The sequence below is a fragment of the Haemaphysalis longicornis genome, unplaced genomic scaffold (genome assembly GCF_048455015.1).
Source record: "Haemaphysalis longicornis isolate Haplotype H1 unplaced genomic scaffold, Haemaphysalis longicornis Haplotype H1 scaffold_2, whole genome shotgun sequence".
Lineage (NCBI taxonomy): Eukaryota > Metazoa > Arthropoda > Arachnida > Ixodida > Ixodidae > Haemaphysalis > Haemaphysalis longicornis.
In genome coordinates, this window is record NW_027526295.1 from 135,588,735 (window position 1) to 135,600,395 (window position 11,661).

The 11,661-nt window shown below is 46.5% G+C and overlaps 1 protein-coding gene across 1 annotated transcript in view; it reads left to right on the forward strand.

Annotated features, from left to right (window-relative positions):
* The window catches only part of LOC144167408 (uncharacterized), a 36,454-nt gene extending 27,136 nt beyond the window's left edge, over window positions 1–9,318 (forward strand). The window contains exons 3-5 of the mRNA XM_077696679.1: window positions 6,960–7,027; window positions 7,379–7,465; window positions 8,073–9,318. Of these exons, the coding sequence (XP_077552805.1) occupies window positions 6,960–7,027; window positions 7,379–7,465; window positions 8,073–8,200 (283 nt within the window). The 3' untranslated portion in view covers window positions 8,201–9,318. The remainder of the gene's footprint in view (window positions 1–6,959; window positions 7,028–7,378; window positions 7,466–8,072) is intronic.
* The last annotated feature ends 2,343 nt before the right edge of the window (window positions 9,319–11,661 follow it).

Consider the following 11,661-nt stretch of genomic DNA (forward strand, 5'->3'; position numbering starts at 1 on the left):
GATCTCAGAAATTGGGAGGTGGAATAATTTTTGTGGGTGTTCTTCCCGCTGCGTAAGTACGACACGATGTTTGAGAGCCGGTGATGATTGGAGTCGCTTGAATATATGTTATTGTTGACGCGATCGCTGTTTCTTCCCCGTGGAGTGCGATTCACATTCTTACAGGGGAAGGGGGGGGGAGGAGGAGTTACGACAACGGTACTTTTGGTGTGCGCTATTGCGTAGTCCGCTTCATCAGTGTACATCCTGGAGCTAGAGTCTTCGTACGTTTTACAGGGATGCCTGGGTCCTGGCTGGTCCTTTTCCTACATGTTTGTGAGGATGAAAGTGGGGGATTTTCCACCTTGAGCGTATGGCCAGTGGGATTTCCGAGGTAGTTTTATGGTTTGTGGGGCTTCGTAGCCTAGGCGCTGGAGTATGGGGCATCTAGGGGGGGTAATGACTGAGCCTGTATTTCGCGCAGTGACGTGGGCTTCTGTGGATTTTTCTAGATTCTTGGGCCCAAGTACTAGAAGTCGAACATGTTATGTACTTGTGGGAAAATGTAGTGCTTGTTTATAAGCCTTGCGGATAATTGTGTTTATCTTCTGCACTGCTCTCATCTGAAAGCTGGGGAAGCATGCAGCGCTTATTATTCGAGAAATAATTACGACTGGAACAAAAGTATACTGTCTTGCTCGTTCATGCCATGTTTTCGATTCGCGATCCCTTGGTGCATTCTTACTATTTGCGCATGGATTGCTTGCTTTAGGAGCGAAGCTTTTTATTAAATTGTAATTTTTTGTGTTCACAGTTTTTTTTTCGCCATTTTGCCTCAGAGCATCAAAGGAATTGTAAGGTGAAAAACGAAGTGGCGGGAAACGAGCGGCTTCATGCACTAGAGAATGCCGTATAGGCCAGTCTCAGCTAGAAACTCCAAGAACTGCTCGTAACGAGGATCATGCGTCCACCTATGAATTCCGAGCGGGCGGCCTGGTCGATGTCCTTGGGATACCATGTTCCGGGTTCTGGCTGGTTACAGTCCTGGACATGAACCCAGGAGATGGTCCAATGTCGCTTCCGCAGCGGAAACAGAGAGTAGGCGCAGGTTGCAGAGGTAATCGCAAAGCTCGAAGTCTATGTTGCACGAACAGAACGCGCCAGTGCAACGTAAAGGCGAATTCTCCGGAGCGTGACCTCCTCACAGTGGGTTAACCCGCCAAGAAGGTCAGTCCCAGCGGAGAAAGAAGGGCACGCGTGCAGTGCCGAAGAGACTCCTTTTTGATTATCAGAGCGTTCTGCAATGACAGCTGCAGAAGTGGGATCGGCAACATAGTAGGAGCACCCAAGTCGGCCTCGACGTGGGTGGGCATGCTAGGGCGGGTCCAGAGGATAAGAACAGGGCACGGAAATGATTGCATTATCCGGTGCACATCGCAAGTAATGCTTAATGTGTGTTCTACACGCCGTACCTCGCGAGTAGCCTGTGTTGAATTGGCGTAGATGATCTGGCTAGGTGGTGGGGCAACACAAAGACGAGGGCCGAGGGCACACAAGCCATCATGAATGGATACCAGCTCTGCCAAACCGACGGAAGTGGAGACTCCGTAACATAAGAGCATGCCTGGTTTACAAATGAAATACCAGGGCAAACTAGGCTCGTGTATATTATGCCATTTTGCCACCCCTGCATCACCATGGGCATGGTCTGCTGCCCTGGGCGACTACTTTTTAGAGACCCGAGAGGACAGTTGTTGGTGGCCTGTGGCCGATGCTATGGCGGTGGCTCCTCACCTGGAAGGTGTACCAGTGGTGATGCGAGTCACAGCAGCGCGCTAGTGCATCGGCGGCAGGAATTGATTTAATTTTTTTAAAAACGAGCAGATCGACGCTGGTCTACAGTGCCTCCGCTTGCAGGGTCGGAATGCAAGTCATGCTAAAAGTGCCGGTGATAACTCCCATTGCTTCACTGTTTGCGGTTTCCAAACTATCCCAGTCGCGCAAATTAGGATGCTGAAACTAGGCTTGATAGACGATACCAGGCTGAAAGACAGTAAAAATACCAAGAAATTGCCAAGCGTGCGCACGTAAGCGCGGGCCTCGCGCCGACTTCCCGGCAGTAAATACGAAGTAAATGCCTAGCGCTTGCGTGCGCGTGCCTTGTGACGACCGCCCACTGTCCCCTGCGCACGTTTGTCAACCAAGCAAATCCACTTACGGAGATGTCCAGGATTTCGGCGACTGTCCGGCAGTTAAAAAACCTTTAGAAAATGCCCAGGAATCTTGTGTGCGTGCCTCGCGGTGACCGCCCAGAGTCGTCGGCGCATGTTTGCAAGCCAGGCATACCCACTTGTGAGATTGGCCAAGATTTGCCAAGAAAAACTCAAGCGTTAGCCGTAATCGCGGCAAAATTTGCTAAAAAAGGCAAGGACAGGTCATAGCGTATGCCCCTGCAAGGTGATGTCCAATGATTATCACTTCCAAAAAATGAGGGAAACTCACACGTATACCAACAATGATGGAGTAAAGGTCGTTGTGGCTGCGCAGAGGAAGCAAACCGTACTGATGGTCGTGAAACTCGCGTACCACTTCGATACCATCATGTCTTACCCGTTAGTGTGAGCTTCCTTCATTTTTTGGATGTGCTGGTTGTTTTTGCTTTTTTTTTGATAAGTCATGCCCAGGATCCTAGTAGTCCAGAAAGGGAGGGTAATATGTCCGTCCAGTGTAATGATAACTTCTATGGCAGTGTCTCGTGGCCTCTTTTGCGCGAGTCATACCTAGGATGTTTGGGGGACGCATTAGGTGGTCGATATTTGGAATTGCAGCAAGCTTCAATAGAAAAATAATCGGGGCCATGTTGAACTATAACGAGAACAAGACCGCTTTATGCGGAGTTCCCGTTTTCCTGGGCGAAATATTTCCAGACCAAAGGTCTCTAACCAAAACTACGGATTTTTTGTCTTTCATGATGTCTACTATAGTTTATTTCCCGGTATGGCGAAGTAGCTCAGGTTGGCGAGAGTAAAGGCCTGGGCTACGTTTTCGAATGCCTCTTTGAAGACTTCGGAAAGTATTGCTTTAGGTGTGGTGATAATGAAAGCCTGGATAAGGACATTCTTTAGTTGCAGGAGGATGTCGTGTGTCGAGAAGTGCGGGCAGAAACTGAACATCTTGTCTGGCAAATTTTCAGCTGCTCCTACGTACGTTTGTAGTGGGATAAGTACGTGTTTCAGCATTTTCCGAGGCGTGAAGAGAACTTTGTGAAAGGTTGTGGACGATCAGCGTCTAGCCTTTCTTGCGTAATAGTCTCCCCTTGGCAACCTTCAATGCATGCGATCGGGAACATACCAGAGCAGCAGCAATCATTCATGCGATTCGTTAGGGCAAAGATGGGACTCTCATCTTCATTTACGAGGGCTTTCCTGGTGAGGGTTTACACATTCTTGGTGATGTATTTCGACAGACTTTGGGCAGGGCCGTTGCACCTGAGCCGCAGTTATATACTAGTCGAGCGTAAGGTAGGATGAATCCGTGTATACGCCGTGGGGTCATTTAGTGCAGGTTGGGAAGTCCTTTGGTTTCAGACATTTTATCAGGTCATCTGTATACCCTGGATAATGGTCCAGGATGGTTTGCATGGCGTTGCTTTTTTCGCCGCAGGTTTTGGTAGGTTCAATAATGCGCCGGAAGAGCTTTCTATTCGTCAGTTCCCAAGAATTCCACCTAACATGAAAATAATATGCAGAAAACTAAAGAAATGCTCAATAGCCTCGGGAGAGCACAGCGGTTTGACATAAGTAGTGAGGCCCTGGAAGTCATAAACCATTACATTGTAAGCGCTACTGATTAACTGTAAGCGCTGAGCTTCCTTTAGGGTTTTCCCTCTATTTATTAACCACCAGTGCGTCTTCCTCGTCTTCTTATTTCAAAATTTCATCATCAGCCCATCATCGTTTGGACGCATAGCGCTTCATGATCATCATCCTGGTTCAAGGTCCCTCCCGGGTTCGGGCTGCTGCTTGCCGAATAGATCGCCTTCTCGACTTCAACCAAGCCCTCTCCCCGGAGTCTCTAAATGTCTACTTAGGCCAAGTAGTGACCCCGGATCCAAACCCTGAGGCAGAGATAACTAGAAGGATAAGAATGGGGTGGACTGCAATCGGCAAGCATTCTCAAATAATGAATGGCTGGATGCCATTGTTCCCGAAGAAAAAAGTCCGACAGCTTCATCTTACCGGTACCCGCCAACGGGGCAGAAACTTGGAGGCTCTTAAAAGGGTTGAGCTTATATTGAGGAGGAAATAGCGAAAAATAGAACGGAAGATGATATGTGTAACATTAAGCTAAAAGAAGAGAGGGGAGTGGGTCAGGGAACAGACGCGTGTTAAGGACATATTAGCGGAAATTAAGACAAAAAATGGACTTGCACAGGGCATGTAATGCGAAGGCAAGATAACGGTTTATCGTTACGGGTAGTAGAGTGATCCCTAGAGAAGGGAACTGTGGCAGGGGGTGCAGAAAGTAAGATGAGGAGATGAGATCAAGCAGTTTGCGGGGAAAAATTGGTCGCAGTTAGCATAGGTTCGGGGTGATTGGAGATGTATGGGAGAGGCCTTTGCATTGCAGTTGGTGCAGAGAGGCTAATGTTGGTCATGAAGCCTTTCATTCAGGCTGTCACACGTGTGCAGCACGTTTTTCCGGCTGAGAAGCGAAGCATATTTGGCTGTCGCAATCTTTACATTGTCAATCGGTATTCTGAGTTTTTTATTGTGTCTGTGTCACTTCCACATTAAGATTAGGGCGCTCCGGGCCTTCACGACTTGTAGTAGATGGTTATCCACTGCTGGGATTTGGTCCGACGTTTGGATCATTTTCGTGTGCTGGCTTACATCACTAGCAAGGTCTTCCGCCGGTCTTTGTATATCCGCGATGGGTGTAAGTGGGTTATTGTGTCGTTTCTTTCAGACGACCCCCCAGTTTGTTAACTGTGCCTGTCGTATTTTTTTCGATAATTGGGCCCTTACACTGTTTTTTAAATGACTATGTGATCGTTTTTGAGGTTATTTTCGTGGTTACGCTGGATAGTGCGTGGGGAATTAGCTGTAACCGTTACGTCCGTGTATGCATCCTGTGATAAGCTCGTGGCGATTCGCGTTCGTACGTTCAAATCGGCAACAAGAGTAATGTTCTCTTTGTCCACGAATTCTGAAAACTCCCTGCCTTGTTCCTTTTGGTAGTTGTAGCCGCATAACTGATGTGCTGTAATAAAGACCCCGACTATGATAACATGGTTGGAGTTGGATAAACCTGGAGCCTTGCTTTTCGTGCTGCAGTAAGTACTGAGGACAAATATTCCCTGGAACTAGGTCAGTGAAATTGTGGTGCATGTCTTTCTCGACGTTATACGTTGCACCGCAATGATGTTGTTTCGGTGGGAGTATTCGTCCCTCTGCCACTCTCCACCGATATCTTTTTTTTATATCTCGGCTGAGCCCAAGGACGTGGTTGCAAATCCTGCCGCGGAGGCCGCTTTTTTGATGGAAACGAAAAGCAAAAAGACCTGTGTGTTCGAGATTTCGGCGTACGTTAAGAATCCCCATGTGGTCAAAATTAATCCCGAGCCCTCCACTACGGCGTGCTCATCATCGGTGTAGCGTCGGCTCGTAAAACACCCACAATAAATCAACCGATAAGTCAATAATTAAATACAACAATCAATATTTATCTGCGGATTTTCGGTAATGTGGTTCATTTCCTGAACAGCTCTGATGTCGCGGGGGGGGGGGGGGGGGGGGAGGGAGCGAGGCGGGGTTATATCGAGAGGATACGTATTTTTGGAGGTTTCCTTTCTTTTGTTAAAACTGGGCCGAACTCATTGCCGAATTAGTAGACTGTACTGCATCCTTCAGGGGGTTAGCGTTCATTATTTTTAAATTTTTTTGTTGTCGTATCAGTTGGATCTCGATGAAGGTACAGCTTGTATTTTCTGAAATGGTGTCCAGCTCCTGTTGGCTGTTGAAAATTGAGGTGCTCAATTCTTATCTGCGTGCTTTGCATATTCAACGATACCTGCTTGATTTCTTCAGTCATTTGCCCAATGTGGGTCGTGAGTGTTCGCAAATGGATGCGCACAAGTTCGGTGAACCTCTCGAAAGTGGTTTGAAAACTTTCATCGGTGATGATGTTTGGGATCTTTGCTGCCTCATTTCGGGGTGTCTGATGTAATCTTGTTGTCGTTTTCGTGACATTATTTTGTGTGAGGCTCCCAAGCATAGTGTCCGGTGTATAGGTTTCAACGGTGTGACGGCGGGTGTAGAGGGATTGTGTTTGTTGGCACATTTAATTTGCTGTGTCATGATAGCTGTCAACGATTTTAACTCGGCTATGTATGCTCTTGATTTAATTTTATAGCTTATCACATTCCCCGCACTCAGAGTTCGGGGACTGAGCAGTGGGAGAAAAACAAAACTGCCCTGCTCGGGTCAGTACGATCTGCGCCGTTATGTTTGAATATGTTGCATATCACTTGGCGGATTGCAACGGCTCCCGTCCACCCTGGCCGATATTCATGCCGCCTTTCCGCAACAGAGGGCACGCGAGCAATGCGAAATATGGTGTGTTCTGGCCTAACGTAAGGCCTGAAGTTCCAGTTTCAGCGTTATTGTAATCAATCAGTACTTGAAATTGACGAACAGCAAGTTTCACACTACTTTTCTGGTTCTACAACCTCAGCGATACGGCTACTATACGTGGTACGTCGAAATAAGACTAACAAAAACATTGACCAGCTCTCCCACTCATGTTATAGCAAAGAAGGAAAATAAATCCCATTGCGAAAAGATTGGTGATTTTATTATGGCACGCCCGGGGATTCCGCACTAATGCTCGAGTATTTACTATATATTAACCCGCGGTCAGCTGTAACAATTTTCCAAAATATTCTGCAGCACTTGACGTGTTATGTTCGCTACTTACAGGCAGACCCTCCAGTGGAATTTCAAAGCTGGAGAATCACCAGATCAACTGGTTACTACGATCGACGATGGTAAGTAACACAAAAACACATGGAGCATTGTAAACGAATATTATCTCATTTTAATATATAAATTCTGGGATGTTGGTATGTTTCTTCAAAAATAATTTCTCTACATTTCGATGCATTTTAATAATACATGCATAGCCACACTATACCTACTTCCTTCAATTATCAACACTTGACTTTGTATGTGCCCAACAAGATATTACGGCTTTCCACACCTAGACAAACACCAGCTGACTCCTTTCGCTACTTATGCTTCAATTAGAAGCCCTTTGTCCTTTGAGTTCTAAAACAAGCGGCATTGTTTTATCGCATTGCCAACCTCGCAGTACCTCTGGTATTTTTTATTTCTCGCAGATGAGGACCACCCATTTATAAGCAGATTTTCATACACTGACTACGCTACGTGTGCAGTATTCGAAGCACCTCTCAACGGCAGGCAAGGTAAGACTCCAGATGAGGCATGCACAAGGTACACGCGAAAATTAGCATACTTCTATAACAGCACGAAATACCATAACGCCAGAGAGCACATTGCAAATTAGCGCCAGTGTGTCCAGAATGGGCAGGAACGCCGCTTGAACTTGGACGAAGACATGCAGACAGACAGAAAATTCAAGGATTTCCGCTGTCTCGCATTTCATGCATTTTCCTCAGCCGTCCGTGCTTTACTGGTCTGCCTGTTTTCGTCCTAGTTGCAAGTGTTTCCTACAAGTTCAGTTCGATAAATACACCGACAACTGAGTTGGGCATAAATGCCGTCCCTTGAAAATATTTAGCGATGTTTACACATTGTATTTATTGGTGCGGCATCAGTTCTTACAGCGCACACTAAAAAAAAAAACACTGCAACTGGCTTTACACATATACAGAAATGAAAGCGTTCAATGGAGCCGCTTTTATTACGTGTCTTCATTTCTAGAAAAAAAACGTTCAAATTGAACACGCGGCGAACTAGACCCATGTTGATTTCTACAGCAGCTTTTGTGATTGAATAGGTAATATCAATCCTCTTACGGTATTTTAACGCGCTCATGCTCTCTTTTCACAGAATGCATTCTCTTTTCAACGAAAGAAGTAAAAAACAACATTTCGCAGAACTGTATGGATCAATTTCAAGATATCTGCGAGCTTTCAGTGCTCGTGTTTGACGAGAACTGCTACGAAGACGACGAATAGAATCAAGCTATTACTGTGAATCTTCTTCATACTTTGGTTTCAGTGAACACATTGTCTAACCCAGAATTCAGACAACAGAATAAAACTTTCCTTTTACATGAACAGGGTGTTAGGAGGATAATTGGAACAATTTAAATTTTTTTTTCTGGGTGAACTGCTGCTCGGTTCACGCTCAAACTTGACACGAAGGTCGCAATTTTGGTATATTTGTTTGACACCGGGAACAGTGAACTACTTGCATTTTTATTCTGAAAATAAATAAAAAGGATTTTCGCGTATGGGAAAAATGGCGGCCGATTTTGACGTGTGAGGCAATGCAAGCGGATTGTGGAACGAAGGCGCCACCTGGGTTAAGAAAAGCGAAACGGACGATGGGGATTTACGCTTTTTTAACGGAGGCCAAGGAGCCAAATAGGGTAGCAGACGATCAGAAAATCTCAGGCGCGTTTTCTGATCGTCTGCTTCTTTATTTGGGGTCTTCCACGGTAGGAAGGAGCCAAATGAGCTAGCAGGCAATCAGAATCCCTGAAAGCAGATGAGGAAACAAATCCAACGTTTATTATCAACGATGAACTGCGAAATTTTGTGTTCGGCTGCTACCGTATCATTTGGCTCCTCCCTACCGTGAATCCACATTGTCCGTTTTGCTCTACATACCCCGAGTGGGGCCGTCATTCCAAGACCCCCTGGCATTGACTCGCACGTCAAAGTCGACCTCCATTTTCCCATATGCGAAAATCATTATTTGTTTTCCCAATAAACAGGTAAGAACAGTCGTTTCTTTGGGTGTCAAACAGAATACACCCCAAAATATGACCTTTGGCTGAAATTTCAACACGAATCGATCAGCGATCCAACAAGCAAAAAATATAAAGTGTTCCAATTATTGTCGTCACCTCCATCATAACCAATTGGGTAAGGCTTATTTTTTCGGGTTCCTGTCTCGTGCGTGCTTCTTTTTCTCTAAGTGATTTACCTGAATCACCGGGCGATCATTTTAAAAGCATTTTTTGCCATCAGAACGCTCTAGTCAATACTGTTTCGAAAAACCAACGTAGAAATTAAACTTGCGGGCCTCAAAAATGTGAAAATCAAAATTAAAAAATATGCTCTGAGAAGTAGTTTTGAAACAGCACTTGTGGTGAGTGTATCATAAAAACCAGACCGGATCGTTGTCTGTAAATATTGGTGATGTAATCCGAATGAACGAATTGCTATTCTCGGTCAAGTTGTTTACAATAAAAAGTTGGCGTTGGTTCTGCAAGTATGCTGTCCTCATTCACTTGCATTGGCTGATTTGGGCTTGAAAGATTGCCACATGCATGCTGCTCCTCCCGTACTGCCGCCACGCGAACCAGCCGTTGCCACTTCAGCTTTGCGTCATGCAGTTGCTCAGTGCTGGGAGCTTGGCAGCAAGAGACTCCTGTACGCTCCTTCCGGTGCGCCGTTCACTGTGCCATTGTTAGTACACGCAAGAGTACCAACGTCACCTTTAAACACAGCCAATCTCTCTCCCCTTCTAACTCCTCTACAACCTGTTTTTGTTCATCGCTTGGCCATAGAATTTGTGGTGTAGTTTTCTGCGCACCGAATCCGCGGAAGTTATTCGTTTGCCCGAACACATAAGGTTCGCTTTAAAACTTGACACCGAGAACATTGTTGCGGTGAGGAAAAACTCCCTCGCAGTTTTTTTCCAGCTATTCTTTGGTGACTGGGACGTGCCTCAGAGACAATAATTAGACGAGGGCGCATGACAACGGCACAAAAACATGTTTTCTTAAACCAAACACACGCACACGGCAGGCAATTACAGCTCAAAGCGAAACAACCTGTACATAACTCTGAGAACCACCAGTTCTAAAGACAATACGAAGAAAATTCCCCACCGAAGGTTCAGAGCGATGAAGCGTTGTACGCAGGGCGTCGTAGGTGCTGGTGACGATCGGAGGATGGGCAGTGCTTGGCTACGATGACGGCGTCGTGCTTGCTGTAACGTCGACAAGGAACATGCATCGTTGTTCTCGCTGACAATGGCTGCTCGGCACCCGCTCAAGGATCGGGCACCCCGTAGCATGGCAGTGCGTAGGAGGCAACCTGGACGGCCGGTCGTTGACGGGCAGCAGGCGCCGGGTCATCCAAGGGCGGAGCACGCCAACGTTACGTACCTCCACGATTCAGGAGTCGCGCCTCGGTACCAGGATGCCAAGGCGCCAGGTAGACCATTCTCGAGAAGGGGTCCCAAAAAGCCGACGACCATCAAATCTTCAACCTGGACGTCGCGCTCCTTCGACCAGCTCCGACCACTCCTCCTGGCCTTCTCCTCTGTTCTCGCCTGGCCACTTCTAGCTCTTCGGCTGTGGCCGCCTCGTATTGGTCCACGTACTCCCCTCGTGTGACGTGCGGCTTCTTTTTCTTCAGCACGGACGGATGAGGGCAATCCATTTATGGTCATGTTCCCCCGTCGAAACTAGTCGTCGAACCGAGCGCGTCACCTCATAGTTGCATAACAAATCCTTTAGAGGTCACAATACTTCCCACTTATACAACACGGTAGAAAACAATAGAGTTTGACAGCTGCATGGACAACTAGCTGTGTGGAGAATTTCACCAGATTTTTCGCACGGATGGGTTATTGTATGCTTATGTGTTTTGTGGTTCACCTTCGACATCGACGTTTTTGGGCGGAAAGAGCAATGGGCTGCAACAGCGCGCTATTACTCCAGTGACCGAGCGTTTTTTCGCTTTGATTCTGAACGGAGCGATGCTGGCAGGGTTGAAAAGACTGCCGCTCCACACCAACCCTACCAACTGATGGCAGAATCTCCGCCCTGCTCAAGCTTTTCATAGCGCTGCGGTAAGGGTACAACGTGAGTAGCGCGCATGGAGGGATCAAGAATTAAGTAACGAACATTGTGGAAAATAAATTCTATCATCTGGCAGGAAACTGGTGAAAACTTGCAGCCGCTGAATTCCCGATGCACTGTAAACGTCTGGATGTTTTCAGACCGACTATTTTGTCAGCAAGGTCGTCTAGTCCAATATACAGCTAGAAACAAAGCGCAAAACGCCCACACATTTCTGATATGTGCCCCGAACCTTACTGGATACCAGACATGAGTGTTTCCGTCATATAAACAAATATGCATTTAATAGCAGGGACACATTCTCGGCACCATACACCCACAAGTTGAATTAATGCTCTTGTTCCGTAAACGTTACTCAAGAATTATCTTTGAACTGCATGCGAACTCATCCGATTAGTCACATACCGGTTATTTCCTCGTCTCTATGAGGGCATGTTTCCCAAAAACAAGTACACAGTCCGTCGTTGAAATTCCACCGCATATTCTCACCCAATCTCCACCCATTCAAAGTATCCAAATCCACAATCATGACAAGGAGGTTTAGCGGCTGCCTAAATATTTTGGAATACGTTCTGTGAATATACGATAAAATTAGCC